Below are 23,588 nucleotides of genomic sequence, written 5' to 3'. Positions count from 1 at the left end.
GGGTCTGTGGTATGTATGTCTCCAATGAGACCACCATCCCAATATTTGGAATAAGATCCTCCTATATTCCTATATTCCGTGTGCCCGTACACAACTGAACCCCCCTCCCCCTTCACCCCCCTCTTCTTCTCCTCCCCCCATCCATGCCAGCAGCTGCAAGACAGACCCCCCTCTCCCTGACCGCCACCCCGCAAACGCGTCACTAGCCACTACTGCACCACATCCAACAGCGACAAGACAGGAATCCAATACTCTGTACCTTAGTCTCTCTATATTTAAGGAAGAGCAATGCGACTATTGGGCAGGGTCTCCTTCGCCCAATGAACAACTCTCCTCTGCGTTTCGAGACTGAGACGCCCTCCCATCCCGTGCTGACATCAGATATATGGATACTTTTATCCTGCCCACCCAGCTGAGCAACCATGAGATACAGCCTCACCACGAGTCCGCCAACACCAGCAGTACATGTGGCAGCGTGGCTTGAGAATCCCGATTTTTCTCTTCCCTCTGAAACCCCCAATATTATTGACGAGGGAATCAATTAGGTACCTGTATGTCGTCTATCATGTCATGCAAGCATTCCCCCTCTCCCCCCCCCCTTTTTTTCTCTACTCTAAGAAAGAACATCGAAAAAGCAAATCCAACATAAAAGAGCCCCAAGACCAAGAAAAGAAAATAAATAGAAAAAAAATCCAAGCCCAACCCCCCTTGCATCAGCTAGCTAGCTAGGTAGATAAGATCTTCACGCAGCTCCACGATTTCCGGGGGTGTGTTTGCTACCTACCTACTAAACGTCGTGCCACCCAGACAGACAAATCCCCCGTCAAAGAACAGCGACGTGAAAAAAGAAGAAGGGCGAGGAAAGAAAGAAAGAAAACAAATGCACGCTTGCTGTGTTATTTTGCATCACATGAAACTTCGCGAACATACATACATACATATCTTAGATAGATAATGTAGGTAGCTACCTTACCTACCCAACTAATGCTATGCTATGCGTGCGTGCGTGTGCGTGCCAAGTATGTAGCTAGGTACATACATACATACATATTCTTTTCTCCATATGATCGCTGAGGATTGATAGGCTGTGCTTAGTACTTGCTTCTGTTACAGTATGTACGTTTAAAATATGCTGTGTTCGCATCCAGGGGATTGGTTTGGGAGTATTTGGATTAGGTGGAATGAATAGAGGTTTGAATGAATGATGCACGAACGAAGCTGTGGAAAGCGATTGTGGATGAGATGGGATGGGCTGAATATATATAAGTGCTGCAAAAACCAGGGCATCAGTAGCTCCGAGAGGGAGGGCTTCGTGCCACTCACTCTTGGATAATCGTCATTGTGCTTTATTTACTGCAGGGAAAATTTCAACCGCAAGAAGGTCTACATATCAAGAGAGAGAGGCTTTGTGGTGTATTGAATTTACTTCGCCGCTTTCCATTTCTGAAAATCGGTCCCTCATTCTCCTATTATAGGTACCTACACACGTATATACCGTGGGCTGTCAAAAATACAGATTATCTATTGTTTTCCAGTTTACCCATACATGTATATACATCGGGCCGCCAAACCATTATCATCTATTGTTGCCTCTGAGACAATTTCGTCTCCCAAGAAAAATATCTCTATCAAATGACTGAGATGGCCAGTGTAACATAGAAGACCGCCCGCAAACACCACCACTCCTGAACTCCTGAACTCATCGCTATGCCTTTCCATGTATGCTGAAACGCTATGTTTGTTACCCTGTAAACCCGAAGGGAACGCCACCTTTGCCTGCGCTGCGCTGGCTGCTGGCTTGCTGGCAACAAATTTGGAAACAAGAAAGAAGATGATCGTGAGATTGTCCAGCACTCACTCATCCAAGGCTGCTTCTGGAATGAGTAGACCCAGTATCACTAGGAGTTGTTGGCTCAATGGAAATCTGGGATTTGATGGCCATAATCCACTCGTGTTGGAGGAGTTCCGCTGCTGTAGCACGTTGTCTCGGATCCCGGATAAAGCACTTCTTCAAGAAGTCGATACCCTGTGCGCTCAGCTGGTCGGACGACGGTAGCTGCGGAGGATTTCCTTGAGCTATGTTATACATGATGGCCCATTCATTATCGAGAGAGGCCCAGGGTCGGCGACCTATCGCCATTTCGAGAATGACACAACCAAGGGACCATATATCGACAGCCCCGGCTTTTCCTGGATTCTCGCCCTTGATGACTTCGGGCGACATATACATCGGGGTTCCGGTCATGGACTTGTTGGGCTTCCCCATAGCTTTTGAATCGCCAGCAACAAGCGTTTTGCCTTGACGAGCAATAACTTTGGCGGCGCCGAAGTCGACATATTTTATCACGCCGTTGTGGTTGAGGAGAATGTCTAAGATGCTAGTCAGTCACAAGATTTGGGTTGACGTTAGTTGGAATTACTTACTTTCTGGCTTGATATCGCGATGCACAATGCCACTTTCATGCAGGTACGCAAGTCCCTCAAGTAGCTGCAACGCGTATACCATGATGACTTGCTCGTCCTCAATGCGTCCATGCTCTAAGAGACCAGCCAAGGACCCACCAGAACAGAACTCCATGAAGATGTAGACCTTGTCCCGATGGACTTCAATACCATGATATGACACAACATTCGGATGGTCCAGGAACTCGAGCACGTTCATCTCGTCCCTAATCTGCCCAGCGATGGTAGGAATAAGGCTAGGATCTTGTAAGCGAATCTCTTTAACAGCCATCAGGTGTCCGGAATCCAGATCAATAGCAGCGTAAACTGTCCCGAAAGTGCCACCGCCGACGAATTGACCTTGCTGCCACCGCATGTTCACGTTAGATGCGGAAGAGGAGAGGTAGGTAAGCGATCGATCCGCCTCGCTTGACTCTTCCAAGACTCGACCGAGCGGTTGTCTCTCTGCTTCTTTTTGTTTTCGGATTTCATCAAGTTCGGCCAGTTGCTCGAGCCTTTGATTGAGAATGTACCGTGATGATTCATCATCGTCCAGCATTTTGCTCATGTCCATCTTCCTGAACTGCGAGGCCAAAGCTTCGACTCGCTGTTTCTCAGCTTGGGCGGCAAGAGTTGACCTGGCCCCCATGACATCAAAATGAGAAATCAAGAGAGACATGCAACCTGCAACTTTGGCACGGAGTCTCGCATACTCATCTTCGCCAAGTGCTAGGATATGCTGCCCCTGAGTCATAACCATTGCAAATTCCAAAGCAAGCACAGCCCACCTGAAGGTCTTTCTATCGGTGGCGACACAATCATCACAGACGAAACTAACCCAATCCAAAGCAAGTTTGGTGAGTTTAATGTTATTCATCTGCTTTCTGTTCCGATCCATGTAGAGCAAGGACCTCTGACCAAACTCGGTTGCGAAGACGAAGCAGGTTTGAATCAACTCTTGGCAATCCAGACCCTCCGTTTGCTTCCGCACAATTTCAACGCTATCCATGATCAGATTCGAGAGTTTGTATACCACTTTCTTGATCTCGGTCAGCTTGGTGTTGACCTTTTTGAGGTTCGACCTATGTTCGACCACCATGTCTAAGTGCATATCGATGGAATTCAAGAACGCTGCTCGAGCAGCAGCTAACCGTGCTTGTGACCCATCCGCAATCAATCGAAGGTGCCCAATCTTGACATCGCTTGACGGCTCTCTGATATTTGCTTCTACCCGACGGCCGTCCCATAGCATTTGGCTCTCTGGACGTAGCACCAGTATGTATGGGTTTGTCGGATCTTCCTCCATGTCCTCTGAGCGATAACACGTTCCGAGGATTGATTGAATATCTTGCGGGCGATTGTACAGCGAGGGGGACGCTATCAGGAATATTCCCTCATGCTCAATGCTTGCAGTGTATACTAGAAAATGGCCAGTCTCAATAAGCCTCGAATACAATTGCTGAAGACTATCACGTCTCATGGCAATGCTAAAGTCGGTGGCATTTTCAAAGCGGTCACTCAGAACCCTTGAGAAGCGCTGCAGCATCCGCTGACGAACACGGACGGAGTCTAAACTCTGCTTGTAGCGTTTTGTCATCTCGGCAGCGCTTTCCTTAGGCTTCCTCTGAAGTTCCTTTTCGAAGGTTTGGGTCAGTCGATAGAATGCTTTATGCGTCAGCGAGCTAAATTGCTCCGCAACCTGGACATCTCCACCTTGAAGGTGGCGGCCAATCTCATTCGAGAAGTCCCATTCCTGCTCTAGGACCTCAGCTTCCTTGAAGGTATTTTTGTTTCCGCCAAGCTTCCAATTCAACATCTTGAAATAGAATTTCAGCGCGTCTAGCACTGTCTGATCGAAGGATTCGTCTATGCACGGAGGCAGATCCCATCCTGGTTCTGGCTGGGAAATATCCAAGTACTCCTGCTTTATTCGGATTGCGAGTTTCAACAGGATCTGAAATTGTTGTATCATCTGCTCGATCATCATACTATTTTGCTGCGCCGAATCTCTCATCTTCCGAGCATACTGAAGACGAAAGTTTATGATCTCTTCGATCAAGCGAGACGGGAAGTTGATGAGCGTCAGTAACTCTTCGATGTACGGCGGTAAATGACGCGTCGCAAATGCCTCGAAATTATGGATGAGGGTGCTTTTGGCTTTCATGATAACCTTTGCAACGCCTAGAAGAATACTTTTATCGCCCTGTAAGGATCGTAGACCATCTTGCTTCAACAACCTATCGATGAACGAAGACTCATCTGATAGTCCGTGGCCGGATGGTGAACGTTCCTTCGCCCGGGTGAAATCCAATTCTTCATTGCCGACCCACTTCTGTAAGATCCCAAGCTCAGTATTGATGAGCTCTGTAGTATTGTGCCATGAAATTACAGCGTCGCAGGTAGCATGATACTGTGGGGAGGCCGCTATTGTGTTTGCGAGTTCCAGAGCTTTCCGAGAGGGGTAGAAACTTTCGCACTTTTCGATCTTCTTGACAATGTCTCGCACTTGCTCGATTGGAGGTTTCCCAGCCTCACTCTCCCCTTGCACCTGGAACCTAACAATCTGGTCCAGCATGGTATCCAGCGTAGCACGGGTGTCTTCAATCATCTTTCGCTGTGCCGCAAGAGTCCTCCCGCATATCTTGGAACGAATTCCCAACCATATTTCGGTATAGAGATTTTCCTCTTGCTTGTTGGAGGCGCCTATCAAACGTTTCTTTTCCTGCCTCACGACATCTCCAGTCAGGACAGTGGCGAGCATGCTATGCCATTCTAGCCGTTCCCGATTTGCTGGATCCTGAAGATCCTCTGGCGTCGGCTGAATGTCATCGTTGCCGTAAAACATCAGAGCTTCCTGTTCGTAGGAATCATTGTCGAAATGAAGGTCGGAAGGTGACTCATCCTCGGTATCTGAACCTGTTCCATACCCAGCACTCGGCGTATAGGGTTCAAAATATTCGGAAGGCTGGTCTTGCCGTAATCGCTGCACATATGCCTTCTCCTGTGTCCGATATGAAGCGTTTGGATCGGGTCTGAATCGTGCTGACGATCCGGATCGATTCCGGCCTGATACCGAGATATATGAAGGCTGTTGGGGCCTGCGCGCGGGGGCGTAAGTATTGGACGGCGTTCGAGCTGGAGCGGAGGGCCTCTGCGGTCTGCTCGGCGCCGCACTGAGAGCTTGGTTGGTAGGAAGTGATGTTTCTGTTCGGTTATAGCTATTACTCGACTCTGCACTTCCTCTACTGCGTCCACTCGAGCCTGCACTACCCAATGAAGCTCGCGGATCGAGAGGAGAGAAAGAGAGGTGTTGGGAATGTCTGCCGACTGCAGGAGGTTCTGGCTCTTGTAAATCGCCCGAAGAGCCGGATTCTGCCGAATCGACTGTCTGCATATGCGGGCGCTCCATGACTCTTGGTGATTTGAGATCGTCGAGGAGATGGTCCTCTTCCTCGTTGGAAAAGCGTGCCGAGTGAGGCGAAGGATCAATGTCGACACTCATGGTGCGATGGGGTACCAGAGAGAGGAAGAGGGAGGGTGTTGATGTCTCAGTCTCAGCGAAGGTAAGATGTGTCTAGCGCCGAGTTCGAACCATCCTCGATCGGAAGGGAGAAGGCAGCCGGGCGCAGGGACGAGAGCGAGACCCAAAGGGGAATTGAGGCTGGAACTGATCTCGATTTCGGCCAATGTTGATGTTGATGTTGAGATAGCCCAGATGAGCCTCGAGATCAACAGCAGAGGTGTCGCACTGCGAGAGAAAAGCGATCCCTCAAAATACGTGTGGCAAGAGAGGGGACGACGTTGGCAGAGCTGCTGCTGATAAGGAGAGTAAAAGCGAGTCGCAGACGACGCGACAGTCCCTTTTTTTGCGTCGAATAGGTACTTCGCACAGCACCAGGTTGAGGACAAGACCAGAGGGGGGCCTCTATACGGCACGTCGTAGAACTGCCGTAATCGTGGTGCCCTGGGGCGGTGGCGGTACAGTACCTCAGGTACAGGGGACCTCGACTGCACCACGGACTTGTTGGTTTGCGGAGGAGGCGCCGTAAGAGAGGGACTGCGGCCTGGACGAGACTGACAGCGGTCGGACCGTGGGATATCGACCACGGGAGATCCGCATAGATATGGTATATCAGAAATCTCTGCCGGATGAGGATGGCATGGGCAATTCGAGCATTATTCATTGCTCTCCACCCAAAGCATCTTAGTCGAGACTCGCCACAGTTGCCACAGTGGCGCACCTTTCTGTCTGGGTGTTCCCCAGCGCTGCAGCCAATGGATGGCCGTCCCGGATGCACTAGCCACACTAGCTGCACTAGCCACACGCGAGCCACTCTGGAGCCATTCTCAAGCCACTCGCCCGTGAATTATGGTTACCGTAATGGGAATCGCGGGTTTTGCTCGGCTGCACCATCCCGGATCTGCCAGCCTCGCCATTCACCAATTCGCGTGCGGCTCTCGCGACCACGCCTAGGACAACTCGTGAAACCCCAATTTCTAGCCCACCCAAGATCACGAACAGCAGCTGTTACGATAATTGGTATTCATACATGAATTATCTCCGTCCTCATGACACGCCTATCAATATCTCAGTGCTATGTTTATGTCAAGTCGAGATGAGCTCCCTCTCTCTGACGCGTCCACCACGCGTCGGGTCTTGACGCCGCCTTCAGAGAGTCGAATCGGAGGGAGTGATGATGCTGGCTCCAGTGGAAGGAAACGCAAGCGCGATGGCAACGCAATGGAAGTGGAAGACTTGCTCAAGGAACCATTTGTCGTAAAGGTCAGCGAGCACCTCCCCGTTCCCTCCCACCGTGACATTAACGGAGGAACAGCCTTATCCGTCCACTCTCTTTGTCAAGCCCCGGTCGCTCCAACCACTTCTCCTATTGCCTAGATCTCACCTCCCATTATCGTCACTTGATATCACTTCCACTGCCAGTGCTCTACCGCGATCACGGCTTTTCGAGACTCACGTTAAGATTCTGGAATTGGAAGAGCGAATGGGAAGCCAGCCAATGGTGTTGATAGCAAGATTGGATGATGGGCGCACGCTATATGCAGTGGAGCGTGAGGAGCGGGGTCTCTATGTCTTGTTGCAACTTGGTTCGTGGGTCAATCTGCAACAATTGAGGGCCGCAGCTGTGGTTTCGAAACCAGATCTATCTAAGGCCTCGGAGAAACAGTTGGAACCTGGTGTCATTCCACCGGCTATTCCTCTGATAACCCCAGGAGTCAGTAGTTATAACAAGAAGAAGCGGCTTGCGATTGAAGCTATCCAGTCAATGGTCAAGCGCCCGTCATCAGGGCCCCTCACCGAAGCACAGCCGGCTACGACACACGTGGAACCGGCTCAGGACTCTCAGTCCACGGAACAACTAGACAAGGGCCCACCTTTAGAAGAGAGCGATATCACGGCACAACCAACTGCCGGTGAGATATTTGAAAATGTCCGGAACCAATACTTCGAGGCTCTTTACTTATCCAAGGCATGTCCTACCATCGAATTTGACATACATATAGTTGACCAGTTTAGGCTTCTCTGGCTTATTTTGCAAAGGGGCCGTTATCGAGGGCGCGTGCAGCTTTCCATCTCGACTATGATTCGGCCCTCGACATGAGGGAACATATTGCATTTCTTGAAAGTCTGATTCTGTCCACTACTCTTATTGATAAAAAGTACCGAGACGGAGTACCTGGATGTGTCGCATCGATCGATATTCATGACAATAGCGCTGATGACGCCAAACAAGAAGCTGAGAAGACCAAAAGAAGGAAGAGTACCAAGAAATTGAAACCCGGTAAAAACGGACTGTACCCATTGGAAGATGTACTCATCAGGCGATGGTGGGCGGGCCATGATGATGAAATTGAATCTGGAGCACCTGGTACATCAAGAGAAGACATCACTAAGAAGCGCATTGGCCAGCTGCGTATCCGGGAGACTCAACTTCAGATGATAATCATCCTTGAAACTCTCGCGCTTCAGCCCTTAGTGTCTGCTTCAGGAGACACCGGAGACAGTTTGCCTACTTCTCTGCCAACAAAAGATAGTGAGGGTGGAAAAGCAAAACCAGCAAAGTCTAAAATGCCTGAGAGCCTGTCGACGCTCATTGATGTTCATATCGATCGGCTCTGCATATGGCAATCTATTGTCCTCGAGTCTGTAAAGGCACCTACCAATGGCTTAACAACCCAGAACGATAGCTCCGCTACCTCGCCTATGCATACGGACAATTTCCTCAGGGACTTCTGCGTTGAAGTTATTGTGCCCTTGTAAGTCTGGCCTAAAACGTATAGAAACTCATCTGACGACAAAATAGCTTCGCAGCCCGCCTTCCTGATCGCTGTGCTGCTATCAATCGCAAGCTTGGAGGCCCTGTTGTGGTGTCTCACACGAGACCAAAACTATCCAAATCGGCAAGCGCCCCAAGCGTGAAGCCTCGGCCTGGTGCAGCCACCAAGCGTCCTGTTCCTGTAAAGCCACGTCTAAGCCTACAGCAGGCCTTGACTGAGGAACGCGAGCGACGTAGCATTTCGCGCGGGCCGGGCAGGGCCATCTCACTGATGCGGTCTGCCACACCAGTAGTACCGGTCTTGAAGAGAGAAGGAAGCGAAGTACCATCTCTCTCGAGCATTCCTCCAGCTGAAAGCCAGCCTTTACAGGCAAATAGGGGTGGAGTTCTGAATTCTAAGCGATTCTCTCAACGAGAAGTTGACATGAGCAGTCTTGTGCCAGAAATAAATACAAAGAAGAGGAAACAGGCCGACATAGAGGCGGAACTCAAAGAAGCAATTGCAGCGCTCAAGAAACCAAACCGAGAATTGGCTGGGAAAGTTATGGTCGAGACCGCTGAGAAACGGTCGGCCTCGGCCTCCATGTCTCGAAGTAAGTTCATAGTAAAAGTTGCAAATCTTGGTGCTGACAATCCATAGAATCCAAGAAGCCTGTTAGGAACCCGCTCTTCCAGGGAGTGCAAATCTCAGCAACCCCGAAGGCCAATCGACATAAGGATATGTTTACGGAAAACCAACGTCCAAGTTTGCCAAATATGACAGAAGATGTGGATTCAACTGTTCTTCCCGCTTTAAGTTCATCTAGGATTCCACAGTCAGTTGCTCGGCCACCCCCCGAAGCGCAGACCCGAAATCCATTATTTTCTTTCATTCAGGCGACACCGACTCGGAAATCCTCTCACTCCGGAAACGAAATGCCCAGCATGACGGCTCCTAATTATGATGGATGCCCTCCTTCGTCGCCATTACAGCCGCGCCGCTCCAGTGGGAAATTATTTAATATGGTGCCCGAATCGGCCGTAAAGGACCCTCAAAATTATGGATCATCTGAAGGGATCCAGGAGACACCAGTAAAGAAGAGGCCAGAGGCTGCGCTGGTTCACAGCCATCCCGAAGTATCAACTCCAGCCTGCAATAATGAGAATTCGAGATCAAGAGGAGGTATAGACGATGGTTCGAAACAAAAGTCTGGGGAAGCACATGAGGATTCTATTTATAAGTCCTTGGGATGGGATGATGCTGATGATATGGATGACTTTGCATGATTGTGTGCTTTGGTAGGGAGTATCGGCTGATGAAATGGCATTAGAATAGGGCGTATGAGGGAAGCATTGCATTTGATCATAGCGACGGCGTATGAGGAATATTGTTTCTAGCATTGGGCCTTACATCCATAGTAGCTGGGACCATGGGAACGCAAGACAATCGGAATACACTAGAAATGGTAAATATAAATAAGAATTGTCTCGAAACATGCAGATGATACAGCTAAGGTACCTACCCAGCACGTAGTGGTACTTGCACGTGCCATTGCCATTACGCTAGTCAAATAAGCTTAATCACGTCGATAGGGAATCCATCAACAGACTCAGAAATCCAGAATAGTCTCGACGGGCCCCTGTTTACAGATTTTGAGACGACTTCTTCCTTTTATAGAGAAACTCCCAGCGCATACAAAAGCCCAAGAACTACGCCCTCCCCTTCCAAGCTTCTTCATTACCATCTACCATCTAGCCCCAGTCCTACATCAGCGCGTCTGCCACAACCCATTCTTCACAACAACGATGGACATAGCACAAGGCACGCCCCCCCACGCTACGCTCTCCCTTCCCGTCCTCACAAAAAGCTAACATCATGCAGATTACGTCCTGAAAGCCTACGCGATCTACAACGGGTGCGAGCCCTACACGCGACCTTTCCGCAGCCTCCTATCCGAGCTACAAGCGCGCGCGTCTCCCTTCGTCATGCCATTCCTCAACACCGTAGCCGTCAAGGCGCAAGACTCGCCGGGCATCGTGAGCGTTGGGATCCTGGTCCTCTTCATACTGATCGCGCTCCAAGTGCTGAATCTCGTGCGCCGCATCATGATGTGGTGGATCCGCTTGCTGTGGTGGATGACGGTCAGTGGCTTGTGCGTGGTGGTTGTCGCGGCGGTCTGGCAGAGAGGGCCGGAGAGGACCCTGGAGGATGCGATAGCGTGGGGAAGCCAGCTAAGTGAGGTCTGGTGGAGGGAATATAGGAGGTGGGAGGGGTATCAGAATCAGCAGAAGGGTCAGTATAGTAAGCAGGGGGGCTACGTATATTGATATGGGATCGATATGGTTTGGAAGAAGCTTTTTTTTTGGCGTTTGGGATATGGAATCGGGAGGGCTATGGATACCTATCATCAGGGAACGAGCGTCATTCCTAGCACACGAGATTGGACAGTCTGGATAATATCATGAATGGATAATGCGGTATCTGTTCGAAGGAAGGTACAAACCATTCATTATCCTATCAACTGTACGTTTCCATATCATTGCATTTTGCAACACTGTGATGATACGCTACAAAGCCAACTGTAAGAACAGCCAAAACCAGCCGTAAAATACAGTCACGTTTCGACGTCCTGCTTCCTCAAGACCGTCTTCTCCTATATCGCAAGTTTTATGAAAAGCGGCCCTATCAGGGAGGCTTAATCATAGATAACTTCGCCATTTGATGGCGTCCGCTTTTGTGCGGCACCCTCCCCCTCGTATCCTTCATTAAATCCCCTCCCCAAAAGACTTTAGCCTCGGGCAAGATTGGCTTCTTGCTAGATTCGGCGCATCTCCTCATTCCGCCTCCTCGTCCATGTTCGTCTCATCGAGTGGATCCTTGGGTTCTTGAGCCTCGTGGTATTGAATGGATTCATCGATGTAGCTCAGGACTGCACCGACACTGTCCTCGTCCTGTACATCCAACTTTAGGTAGGAGACCATACTGAAGCTATCGATCAGCCCCGCAACCGCTTTATTCAGTTTCTTGAAGCTGCTTCCCCGCATCACCGACTGTGTGTCTCGAGGAGCTCCTGATCCATCATCCTCCTCGCCCGCCTCCTCGGCTTCATCATCCAGAAGCGTCTCATCAGGATCCAGAAAGCGTTTTAATTCCCTCTTCCCTATTTGTCCCTTGACTAAATCCATCTTGGACAAAATGTTGACATGCGGCACCTCCAACATAATCATAGCACTCATAGCACTCAGCGTTCCTGCAAAGAACTTTGCCTTGTCCACCACAAATGTCGCTTCTAGCAGATACGCCGCGCATAGATTGATATCTAAGGCTCCTGTTCTGGTCAGGTGTTTCACTAGAGTGGGTAATATGGGGATATGCGTGTAGAGTTCGATTTGTCCAGGCATGTCGATTATTATGAGATACTCCTCGGTCAAAGGGTCCAAGGCTTCGGTGAGGAAGTCGAGGTTCTCGAGGAGGAACTCGAAGCAGTAGATCAAGCCCCCGTTGGGCCCAAGGCCCATTTCTTCCATGACATCCTCCAGCGAGATGAGATCCTTGATATCGAGATCGGGCTCGTGTACGAACTCTTCAGCTGCGGGGTCGAGGTTCACGTAGAAGCAGGATCGGCGGTTGTTGCGGAGGTGGTTTATGAGGGCCGAGCAGAAGGTTGTCTGGAGGACTAGCTGTTAGAAAGAGCATCAGGACAAGGACCAAGATGTTTCAATCACCTTGCCCGCGCCCGCTGGGCCCATAATGAGTGCTCCGAATTTGCTCATGGTGACGTCTGGTGGGATGTTGCGCTCAGCCTTTCTCGAGGCTCGCAAGAAAATTTAGGAAGGCTGCTGGGCCCCGCGTCTGCTGAGGTAATGGAAGGGAAGGTGAGGTAAGGTAAGGCTGGGATCCCGTGATTTACAGCGTATTCGGAATTTCAGCCGGACTTACCTTACTCCGTACGGCGCCTCTGTCCTAGGTTCGGGGAGGTAAGATCTTAATAATTGCTTACCAACCTATGTATTTTCCACGTGGGGGACCTTTTCGCACTGCCGACTCTTTGAGCCTTTCTGCCAGGCGCCCTGTTGAACTCCGCATTCAAAAGCGCGGGCTCCACGGAGGCGGTGAATGGGCAAGCGATGGTGCAATATTTCTGTTCGCGTGCTAGCGCCCTTAAACACAGCGACACCGCAAAAGTTTGAGACCCCGCCTATTTTCATCTCTCCTTTGGTTCCTTTTCTTCAGTCTGCCCTCCTGCTCCCCCCTCTCCTCATCCCCCATCTCTCATTCACCATTCATCGCGATCTCTCCAAATTTCGTCTTCATCTCTGCATTTATTTCTGCCTCATACCCATCCGTTCGCAATCATGTCTACCCAAGCCAATGGCACGATACCCCACCACAACCAGGGCACTTTCCTGTTCACCGTAAGACTGCCCACTCTCTGGCTGTTTTTGCCCCTCCGCTGACATCCTCTTTCAGTCCGAGTCCGTCGGCGAGGGCCACCCCGACAAGATCGCTGATCAGGTCTCCGATGCCGTCCTCGATGCGTGCTTGAGAGAGGACCCGCTGTCCAAGGTCGCTTGTGAGACTGCGACGAAGACCGGTATGGTTATGGTCTTTGGCGAGATCACAACCAAGTCACGTCTTGACTACCAAAAGGTTATCCGAGAGGCCATCAAGGATATTGGATATGACGACTCCGCAAAGGGCTTCGACTACAAGACCTGCAACGTCTTGGTTGCCATTGAGGAGCAATCCCCCGACATTGCCCAAGGTCTGCACTACGAGGAGGCTCTTGAGAAGCTTGGTGCTGGCGACCAGGGTATTATGTTCGGATACGCTACCGACGAGACCCCAGAACTCCTCCCCCTGACTATCCAACTGGCCCACAAGCTTAACGCTGCGATGTCTGCTGCCCGACGGGACGGCAGCCTTCCTTGGCTTCGACCCGACACCAAGACACAAGTTACAGTTGAGTACAAGCACGACAACGGAGCTGTTATCCCACTTAGAGTGCACACTGTTGTTGTCAGCGCTCAACACAGTGAGGACATCTCCACTGAGCAACTGCGCAAGGAGATCAAGGAGAAGATCATCCAGAAGGTTATCCCAGCTAAGTACCTAGATGACAAGACCATCTACCACGTATGTCCTACCTGTCGCCTGCTCTAGAACTTCTCACTCACACGTAATAGATCCAACCTTCCGGACAGTTCATCATTGGTGGACCTCAAGGAGACGCTGGGCTGACTGGCCGAAAAATCATTGTTGACACATATGGTGGATGGGGAGCTCACGGTGGTGGTGCCTTCTCTGGCAAGGACTTCTCCAAGGTCGACCGATCAGCTGCATACCTCGCCCGTTGGATTGCCAAGTCATTGGTTAACGCCAAGCTTGCCCGCCGGGCACTCGTCCAACTTTCATACGCCATTGGTGTTGCGGAGCCACTTTCAATCTTCGTCGACACCTATGGTACATCTTCCCGAAGCTCCGATGAGCTGGTCGAGATCGTCCGAAAGAACTTCGACATGAGACCCGGTGTGATTGTCAAGGAACTCGACTTGGCCAAGCCGATCTACTTCCAAACCGCTAAGAATGGACACTTCACAAACCAGAACTTCAGCTGGGAGAAGCCCAAGACCCTCACATTTTAGACGGGGATGATGATGTAGCCATGATATGTGCGAGACTCAACGTCTCACACAAGCGAGCAAGGGTTTTCTAATCTTTCCTATGGAACTCTCACGGCGAAATAATTGAATAATAGGCATGGGTGGTCTCAACGACCTCGGGGTACCGTTCTGGAGTTTTCTCGCTTCACGACGTTGGTCGTTTCTGCTTTGCGTTGGATTTTGCGTTGAATTTATGAGCGGAAAAGCCTTTTCTCTTCCGCTATTTCTCGCAATGAAGATAAAAGTCTTTCAACATAGACCGTGGATAAGGCGGCATGAGGCTCGTGTGAGTCTTTGTTCTGCATGGAGAGCATAGCATCTGGCGTTACGGAGAACTTCAACACCTTCTCAGCCAGATTTCGGTCCAGGTCGGGCAACATGGACAAGAGATTGTGCTCTCGAAGCTACGTGCTGAGAGTGGGAATTTAAATAGAACTGGTAGGAATAACAAAATATTACCGCCTTCTTAAGAGCGCATAGTCTGGCTGCCCGTTCTTCTTATCAGAGGCAAGAGCTCGTAAAATGTGATTTGGAATCTTGCTGGACAGGTAGCTTTTGGCAACGTTGCCAGCACGATGCATCCCGTAGTATTATTATAGTAGTGCCGCGATTGCCGACGAGCAGCGCAGTAGTCATCAACGGTCAAGCATCCAGGGCAGGGAGGCCGGCACTCTCTCTGCACAACATCTCGATCTTCTCGATCTCATCTCGGCGGAGCCAGGGGGTTGTGGAGAGGAAGAGAGGTCGTTGGCAGGTGTTGATCAAGGCTCCCCCCCTAAGCTCTCCAAGACGAGAGGTCTAGACAATGAGGCTACTGGTGACAATGTGGGCATTGTGGGGAGTAGTTGGAGTCACTAGCAGCGTTACTACAGTAGTTGTAAATCCATGCCGGAGAGAGGTAGATAGGTGGATAGGGGTAGGGGACTAGTATTACAGAGGGAAGTGATTATTCGGATCGGCAGCGCAGAATGAATGGACGGCACAGCGGAAAAAGAAGGGGAGGATGGCATTATTGGTTGGTACAGTAAGGTAGTACTGTAGATGATGTTCTTATGGGGGGAGCACGTATTCGGCACATGCCATATACAGCCCCCTAGGAGGATCAGGATGAGGATGAAGATCGGGAGTTGATGATAGGTTGGCCGGGGTGGGACTAAAAAAAGAACAGCAGAACGGCGGATTACCGTATTATTCCTCCCTCGAGGTCCATCAGTCCAACTTCTACTAGCCTGGTCAAACAGTAGTAAGGACAGGTCTCAGTCTCAGTCCTCGACATCAGGATTCAAGAATGTTTAGGGCTCAGACGACGGCGGAGGAAGCGCGGCGCTTGTGATCAGGATGGTGTAACATGGTGAGGATTGGAATAGTACTGTGGTCTGAGACGGTGGGCAGTAAGGTAGTAACATGATATTCTACAGAGTCTACAGCAACTTCACAAGTAATCTCCTCGTACCCACGTGCCGCCTCGTTCAGCAACGCCTCAGGAATCTAGCGCTGGGAGCTCAGACCAACTGGCCCAATCGAGCGATCATACCTTGGTTTCATCAAGGCTTCTGTCGGGGAGGCCTTATGTAAGCACGGTGGTTCTTCCCCTTTCTACAGAGTAAGGTAACAGAGGAAAGCCACGGCGCCTCGCCCTCGCATACAGCGGTGTGCGCCTGGGATTCGAGGACTGATGTGAGCCTGCGAGCCTGTGAGCCTGTGAGGTGATAGGAAGGCCGCCCGGGCCAGGATGCGTGGAAATTGGAATTGCTACCCTTTGTAGTATGTGGTTTTTCTACGCAGAGGCTCGGCCCGCGATGCTTCCTCCTTCTTTCCTCCGCCCGGGAATTCTACGCTGTACCTGTGCAGCACATATGTACCCCATGCGTCTGTATGTCTATGTCTATGTCCGGAGCAGCAGTTCCCACGGGGGCCGATACGGTACGTGGATAGCTCTTGTCATGGTGAGGACCGCCAACCTGTCTGACGCCCTGGAACTCCTGTCTCTCTCGCTACGGCCTAGACAGTAGCGCCTTGCCGTCCTGGGCGTAGCGGCTGTCTGGCCCTGAACCTCGCTTCACGCACAGTGATCCCCTCGCGCGCGCTGATTGGCGTGCCTGAAATCCTTGAATCGCTTCGGGCTGCGCTAGACCCGTCTCATCCTAGCGCCATCCCCCTGACCCGGTACGCCTTTCACGACGCTTCGCCCTTCTGGACCGCTGGGCGCCTATCTTCCTTGACCTCCCTTCCCACACCCCCTTTCGCCCTTCCGCGTCGCTGCGACTCTGACTCGGCCATCCCTATCGCTTTTATCACATCTTTCCCTTTTCCAGCCCTGTCTTGAATTGGCCCTTTTCCCTCCTCTGCACTCTGGCACCTCCAATGTCTTGTGTGCAACCCAGGCCAAACCCATCAGGAAACCATGGCCGCCGACCCACGTTCCCCAGGGAACCTTAACAACCCCTCTGCTCCTCCTCCTCCTCCTCCTCCTCCTCCTTCTCCTCCTCCCCCGTATGCTCCTTTTGATACTTCCTCCGCTTCAGATCCGTCGGACCTCTCAGCCTCTGCCAACCTGCCAGCCAAGCTTCCTCCCCAGATCCCGCAACCCGCCGACACCAACTCCAACTCCAACAACTCTCCCAGCCCAGCTCCGCCGCTCAGGTCCCGCGCTGTCTCGTCCGCTTCAGTTCGTCGCAAGCCTTTGCCATTGACGGCCTCGCACCTAGCCACGAGGTACTCGTCCGGTGAACACCTCGCGTCCACCATCGAACGGCCCGAGGAGAGTCTTTCGAACTCGAGGCCCTTCTCTGCGGACAGCCCAACCCTCTACGAGTTTCCTTCTACCTCTACGCTTCCATTTACCCCGGCCCGCTCTTCCCTGAGGTTCTCGAAGTATGTCACCACCATAATTGTTTCATGAAGCTTTTGTCCGTATGAGTTTTAAGCTCCCGTATACTGATATAGTTCAACCAACAGACCTTCCAACGAGCACGCCGCGCCATCTTTGGACGCCCCGTCTTCCGAGAGTGCTACAACCGCGAAGCAAACTACCACCGACCAGAGTTCGAACCTCGCCGTTCCGTCGCAAGCTCACGGTCCGCTGGTTCCTGCGGCAGAGGATGCAACTTTAGCCAGTGATTCGGCCCTGTCATCTGCTACCGAATCCGCCGCTCCGTGGTCCAGCCATTCGAGCTCTAATAGCCTCGCGGATTCCGCTACTATGTCCATTTTCTCGTCCAAACCCCCACCACCACATACAATAAACGTGTCCAGCCCTCCGTCGCGAAGCTACTCGGAAGAATCAAGCGACTCTCATACAACCATCCAGAAGCCACAGCCGAAGTCCCCCGGGGGGTCCAAGCTTGGCTCATTCTTCGGATGGGGAGGTAGTGCATCTCCAGCATCTTCGACGACAACATTTTCGGAGAATCCATATTCTCCGCTACCATCGCCATCTCCCTCACCCCAGACACCAGACCACCCCCCTACCCCCTCTAATGCCTCCAAGCCAACAACCAGAAACCCACCTACAGCTATCGATATTCCAAAAGCAAATGCTAGCGCGGAAAGCTATTTCGGAAACGCACATCTTCAACTACCCTTGGCAACACCCTCGTCCCCAATACAAGTCGAAGAGATGGAAAAGGAACTAAAGGATATTAGTTCGGAGCTCGCCGCCTCTATTCGGCGGGAGATGGACCTGGAGGATCTGGTGGAGCGATTACAGTCAGAGGTACAAAACTCGTCGGGCGGAGGAAAGCGCACCAGCGACTATTTTTCAGATTCAGGGACGACGGCCTCAGTAGCGAAATATGGAGAAGTAGATTCAAGGCAAGAAGAATTGGATCGCATGATCCGGAGGACTGAGCAGGAAAAGGCGCAGATGAGGTTAGAACTCACGGAGAAAGTACAAGATGAAAGAGCCCGCCGGAAATATCTTGAGGCCCAGATCCGGAGTCTGGAGGAGAAGGCGTCACATGTGAGAACGCCGAACAATTTGCAGCCCCCCTAGACTAACCTTTCCCAGGTCGACCTTGCCTCTATGAACTCCATCGATGCAAATGGACGTCTGAAGGACCTCGAAGCGACTTGCGAAGACCTCCGACGCCGGTTGGCTGGAGAGCGACAGATGAAAGAGAACTTCGAGGACCTTCTGACAGCACTGAAAGGGGAGCTCCAGGATTCACTCAATGAACGTGACAACCTCCGAGATGAGATAGTGCCGCAACTCCGCGCGCGAGTCGAGGGCCTTGAGGCCCAAGCGGCGCAGCACGAAAAGCTCACATACGAACAATCGAAGATGCAGCAAGAGCTGCAGACCCTCAAAGACGAAAACGTATCACTGATCAATGCGCAAAAGCAGCAGAAGAGGTTTAGTATCATCTCTGAAGAGATTGGAAATGCGCCCGTGCCAACTAGGTCTAGACCTCCGTCACTCACACGGTCGACATCAGTGAAGACGACTGAGTCACGTGAGGCACTTGCGGAACGGGTGAAGGATATCGAGCTTCAACGAGACGCCCTGCACCGTGCCCTCAAGAGTCTGCTGGAGCGACAGGAGCACCAGAATCGTGAGAATCAGAAGAAGATCCGTCAGTTGGAGATTGAGCGAGATCGAGCCCTCTCTAGTTCGCCCAGACGGTTAGCTTACGACAAGGAGGTTGCAACTCTGCGTGAAGAGATCAACACACTCCGTCGTAGGGCCGATGAGGCCATAGAACAGAAATGGCAGTGCGAGAAGGGCCTCAGTGGTCTGAAGATGGACCTCGAGCGTGCGGAGCAGGAGATTGGATCACTACGAAACCTACTCCAGGAAAACGACATCTTGATCCCGGCGACAACACGTCTCAGTAGTGGTTCCATACCTGAAAGCGGCCAGGTGTCCTCGGAGTCCCTCGAACAGGCATATCGAGATCTGCAAAAGGAGTATACAGCCTCGTTGGAACGGGTCAAGGCTTTGGAGCTATCGGGTCCAAAGGATGAGGAAACGATGATGGCGATGAAACAGCTAGAGCAGAGCCTGGCAGATGCTATCTCCGAGCGAGACTTCGCAAGGCAAGATGCTGAGGCCTTCCGAGAACAAGCAGAAGATCTCCGGCAGTCGGAGACGGCTCACGTGAGCAACGAGGTCGCCCTCGCTGAAGAACTTCGTTCCTCTGCCAAACGTGTCGAGGAGTTGGCAGCGCAGGTCCGGCAACAGCTTGCCTCCAACGCCACTCTCCGACAACGACTGGCCGAGACGGTAGAGCGTGGGGAGAAGGAGCAGAGGGCCAATGCTAGTAAGATCATGGCCTTGCAGAGCAGGCTCAAATCCCTCGAGGACCAACTGATGGCCGCTCAACAAAACTCAGAAGAGGCGATTACTCGCCATGAAGAGGAGATCCGCGGTATCAAGGAGAACAACAATGTTCAACTGCAGCGCATGAGAGATGGGATGCGCTCCCCCCGGATGTTCGCCTCCCAATCGGCCGTCGCGCCGATGTTTGCCAATTCGACCAAGGCACCGCGAATCTCCCTCACCACCTCTGGGAAGGCCAAGTCTGTATCCGAGGACTCGAATATGGAACTCCTGAGGCAGAGGGTGGTAGAGCTGGAAAGTGCTCTTGCCGAGGCGGATAAACAGATGGAGGATGTGGTAGGACGTATGAACGTCGCGCAGGTCGAGGTCATGAACCTGCAGAATGAGAGGGAGGAGGCCGTACGGGCGACGAGGAAGCTCCAGAAGGTGATCGAGGAGGCGAAGCTGAGGAAGGCTTTTTAAGGGGAGATTCGCTCTCGAATTCGTGATGGAGAGAAACTAACTTGATCTGTTTTTATCTCCATATTTTTGATTCTTACTACTGCGCTTAGCGGGGACCTCTTTACTAGCCATGAGTCTAGTGCTCATGGTGTTGCATTTTCAGGAGTTAGAAGAACCATCATCATCCGGCGTTCAAATTAGGGCATGGATGGGAGGACATTCGGAGTTGGAAACTTTTGGACAGGTGTATGCATTACCGGATTAGCAATACCCATGGTTGAGCGGGGCCAGCCGTCGCCGGCGGCTTAATTTGATACAGACGAACACTCTGTTGTACAGATAAGGATACTGGAGTGTGCGTTCTCGTCTTGTCTTCTTCTTGTATTATAAGCGCGAGCCCCGCCGTCACGGGTGCTGTGTATATATACTTAGTTAAACTCTTACCATGCGAAGTTGGCTACTATCGAGAGATGGAATACATACATACATGCATACATAGGTACAATGGGTCCCTTTTCATCATCACGTGTTTTTCAGATTCTACTTAGGATGCTCGTAATTCCTCTTCCTTTCTGTGTCCCTCTTGCCCTTCCTCATCCCTATCTATCTTCTATTCTATCTTATTCCCATCACTCCTACACAGAGCGAATTCAAACTGTGAATATTAAATTAGAAACGTCTCGCTAGAATACATTTTGTTTGTTTGTATGTGCACTCTGGTGGTACTGTGGGAGAGGCAGTACGGGATGGTTGAGGGAGGAGGAAGGAGGTTGGATAGTGTGTTAATGATTAGAAGAGATAGAGATGATGAGGTAAGAGAAGGAGGGAATTTAAAGAGTATCAAAAAGACAAAAAAAAAGGGACGACCGACTTAAAGAAAAGAAAGAAAACCAAGCAAAAAGAATTAGTAGCTAACCACATAACAACTTTCACTACTTCACTCCTTAAGCAGAACAGAACACAGGAACAATAATAATATACCTCCGCAAGGGTCCGTCTAAAAGGGTCTCGGCAGCTTCCGATATTAGTGCATGATGGATGATGCATGGGGTTTAGCTTGTTCAAGTGGGGCCCTAACCCAAGATAGTTGGTGGGTGGTTCCGGTGTTTAGTGGTTTGGTGTGGGGGGTTTGGAAATTTGAAGATGTAACATCTGTACTGTATGTATGTATAAGGCAGGTATGTACCTAGGTATGCAATGTGCATGTACCTACTCTGAATGAACGCACAGTAAGGTATGTATGTAATGAGATAACTTATAAATTTCAACATGTCCAAGAAATAAATAAATACCTAGATACACCTACCTACCTCCTCTTTCTTTTCCTACATCTAGGTACCTTCCTAGAGCACTTCTTACTCCTTCCTCGCCCACGCAAAGATACATCGATGAGGGAATTAACTACAGTCCCTATAACTAGTTACCTTAGGGTAGGTAAGGTAGTCAGCATGAAAAAGCAAGCAAAGCAAAGCAAAGCAAAGCATAGAGTATCCTCGGTTAATATTGCGATGCGCATGCATGCATGCATGCCCGCACCAAAGGACAGTGCGCAAATAATTGATTTGATTTGAGTCTTCGTATCAGATGCGTGCTGCTTATCAGGCCAAGCCTGTTAGTTGGTCTTCATACATCCCTTCACGTTCGTAATATGGCGTGCATGTGGAGAGAGAGAGAGAGAGGGAGGCTGGGTGGGTGGTAACTTGTAAGGTATGATGCCTGTTGGAAAGTGGTGGATGGATGGATGGATGGATGGTTAAGGTGAGGTATTATGCGTGGTGCATGTACATAGGCTATGTATGTATTATGTATGTATATGTAAGGTATGCACTGACTGACTGGTTTTATAGTATGTATATATTGTTACCAAGAATCTGGTGGGAAGAATAGAGCCCAGATGTCTACTCTACATACCCATCTATATTATTCCTGTCCTCCCCCCCCTCAAGGCAAAGCAAAGCTGGTATTTGTCTCGGGGCACCTCGGGACACAACAACGCCCTGCTCTCCCGGCGTCGCCCGCGCCCCTCTTCTCTTGTTCTGGAAGATCGCCGTATCGGGCTAAACCCGGGCCCATGGAGATCAGGGCGCTTGGCAAGTTCGGGACTAGGTCAGATGGATCATTCGACGAAGGGGCTCTTTGCTTCTTCTTGAACTGTTTCGGTGACACGGTAATCTTACCTGCGTTATGATTCCAATACGGTGAGACAAGTACATATGTATCGACATCGATAGATTATAGATACTTACTTGTCCAGAGGCTATTGGATCTGCTGATATATTTATTCTGATGATCTCCCCAGAGACGTAGTAGAATCGCATGGGACGCACTCCAGACTCGCTCACATGAAGCCAGCCGGCCCCGAGCAGCGCACTCGTACTGTAGCTTAACGTCTCCAGTACCTCCTCCTCCTCCGTACCTACCTTAGTACAACGTTGTAGCCCTACTACTGATACAGTACTACAGTAGTAACAGTAGTCACAGCACCCTACTTGCACCTACAGTAGCAGCAGCGCTGAGGCAAGGCTGTTATCTCGCTTCCACGACCGTGGCTTTTTACCTTACACAAACTGCAAATCGGAACCCGATCTCGCGGGGGCTCAGGGCGCCGACGGGCCGCCTGTGATTGGCTGAGATTTTTCTTATCTTTACAGGGCCCACCGCCGAGACGCTTTGGGGGATGGTGGGGACGCTAAGCCCTCGCTAGTGGCTGGCGGGCCCCGGCTATCGCTGCAGGGCTTTGGGGGCGCTAGGCCTGCTGCGGCATTGTTTCGCGCGGGACTCTTGTACATCTACAGTCTACAGTTACAGTCTACTGCTCCTTTACTGCACGGGATAGTAGACTCTACAGTAGTCACTCGACGCATCTCCGGAATTTCCATTCGTCTTTCTATTAGTCCCGTCGAGAGAGGCGTATTTCGATCCCGGCATTTCACTTAGCGTCGACCCCGTCAGCGTTGCTACCTTTGGCATTGGCTGCTCTGATTGGGTGTCCCGACGTCCTGATACTGCTAGACCTTCTGCCTCTGGCCTCCTCCTCATCTTCCTCTTCTCCGCCTTCTCTCCATCTTTTGCCCTCTTCTCTCCTCTCCTCTCCTTTCCTTTCCCCTCTCCTCCCTCCCCTCTTCAACTTCAACTTCCTCTTCCACAAGTTGGTTGAGATCTAGTTGTGCGTGAGGCTCCTCCCGGTCTCGTGCTCTCCTCCTCCGCAGATTCATTCACTTGAGATATCGCGGTCTCCCAAAGCAACCCCGGATACCTCACTCTTAAGGATAACATCTTGCGCGCCTCCACCTTCAACCTCACCTTCAACTCCACCTCCAACGTACCAATACCAACTGACCACACTCCTTGTACACCTTCGTACCCTTTGACTTCGACACGTCGACCACTTTCTTCCTTCTAGCTGGACTGCGTCTGCCCACTTGATCTCCCTCGTCTTTCTCTCTTCTTTCTCAACATCTACTGCCCACGGGCAATCCTCCACC

At 51.0% G+C, this 23,588-nt stretch overlaps 6 protein-coding genes across 6 annotated transcripts; 4 read left to right on the top strand and 2 right to left on the bottom strand.

Annotated features, from left to right (window-relative positions):
• Positions 1-1,858: 1,858 nt before the first annotated feature.
• Positions 1,859-5,851, bottom strand: M430DRAFT_100575 (hypothetical protein; the record flags this gene model as incomplete). Its single annotated transcript, XM_024860645.1, has 2 exons — positions 1,859-2,370; positions 2,425-5,851. 2 exons carry the CDS (start codon positions 5,849-5,851, stop codon positions 1,859-1,861), a joined length of 3,939 nt encoding a protein of 1,312 aa, XP_024721471.1.
• A 1,081-nt stretch (positions 5,852-6,932) lies between these two features.
• On the top strand, positions 6,933-10,212 carry M430DRAFT_65924 (hypothetical protein). Its single transcript, XM_024869201.1, has 5 exons — positions 6,933-7,225; positions 7,278-7,931; positions 7,979-8,718; positions 8,766-9,331; positions 9,379-10,212. The coding sequence occupies exons 1-5, from the start codon at positions 7,040-7,042 to the stop codon at positions 10,002-10,004; spliced, it is 2,772 nt and encodes a 923-aa protein (XP_024721470.1). The 5' UTR covers positions 6,933-7,039; the 3' UTR covers positions 10,005-10,212.
• Positions 10,213-10,523: 311 nt separating this feature from the next.
• M430DRAFT_49888 (hypothetical protein) lies at positions 10,524-11,045 on the top strand (the record flags this gene model as incomplete). Its single annotated transcript, XM_024868096.1, has 2 exons — positions 10,524-10,539; positions 10,600-11,045. The coding sequence occupies 2 exons, from the start codon at positions 10,524-10,526 to the stop codon at positions 11,043-11,045; spliced, it is 462 nt and encodes a 153-aa protein (XP_024721469.1).
• A 507-nt stretch (positions 11,046-11,552) lies between these two features.
• Positions 11,553-12,569, bottom strand: M430DRAFT_138460 (hypothetical protein; the record flags this gene model as incomplete). The annotated part of the gene is made up of 2 exons (XM_024862570.1): positions 12,444-12,569; positions 11,553-12,386 (listed from the first exon to the last, which is right to left on the bottom strand). The coding sequence occupies exons 1-2, from the start codon at positions 12,489-12,491 to the stop codon at positions 11,553-11,555; spliced, it is 882 nt and encodes a 293-aa protein (XP_024721468.1). The 5' UTR covers positions 12,492-12,569.
• A 324-nt stretch (positions 12,570-12,893) lies between these two features.
• Positions 12,894-14,363, top strand: M430DRAFT_41538 (hypothetical protein; the record flags this gene model as incomplete). Its single annotated transcript, XM_024867485.1, has 3 exons — positions 12,894-13,133; positions 13,189-13,854; positions 13,905-14,363. Exons 1-3 carry the CDS (start codon positions 13,074-13,076, stop codon positions 14,361-14,363), a joined length of 1,185 nt encoding a protein of 394 aa, XP_024721467.1. The 5' UTR covers positions 12,894-13,073.
• A 2,422-nt stretch (positions 14,364-16,785) lies between these two features.
• Positions 16,786-20,124, top strand: M430DRAFT_18366 (hypothetical protein; the record flags this gene model as incomplete). The annotated part of the gene is made up of 3 exons (XM_024863853.1): positions 16,786-17,255; positions 17,340-18,342; positions 18,391-20,124. The coding sequence occupies 3 exons, from the start codon at positions 16,786-16,788 to the stop codon at positions 20,122-20,124; spliced, it is 3,207 nt and encodes a 1,068-aa protein (XP_024721466.1).
• Positions 20,125-23,588: the final 3,464 nt, after the last annotated feature.

The sequence above is a fragment of the Amorphotheca resinae genome, assembly GCF_003019875.1.
Source record: "Amorphotheca resinae ATCC 22711 unplaced genomic scaffold M430scaffold_5, whole genome shotgun sequence".
Lineage (NCBI taxonomy): Eukaryota > Fungi > Ascomycota > Leotiomycetes > Helotiales > Amorphothecaceae > Amorphotheca > Amorphotheca resinae.
This window is presented reverse-complemented; position numbering and strand designations above follow the sequence as displayed.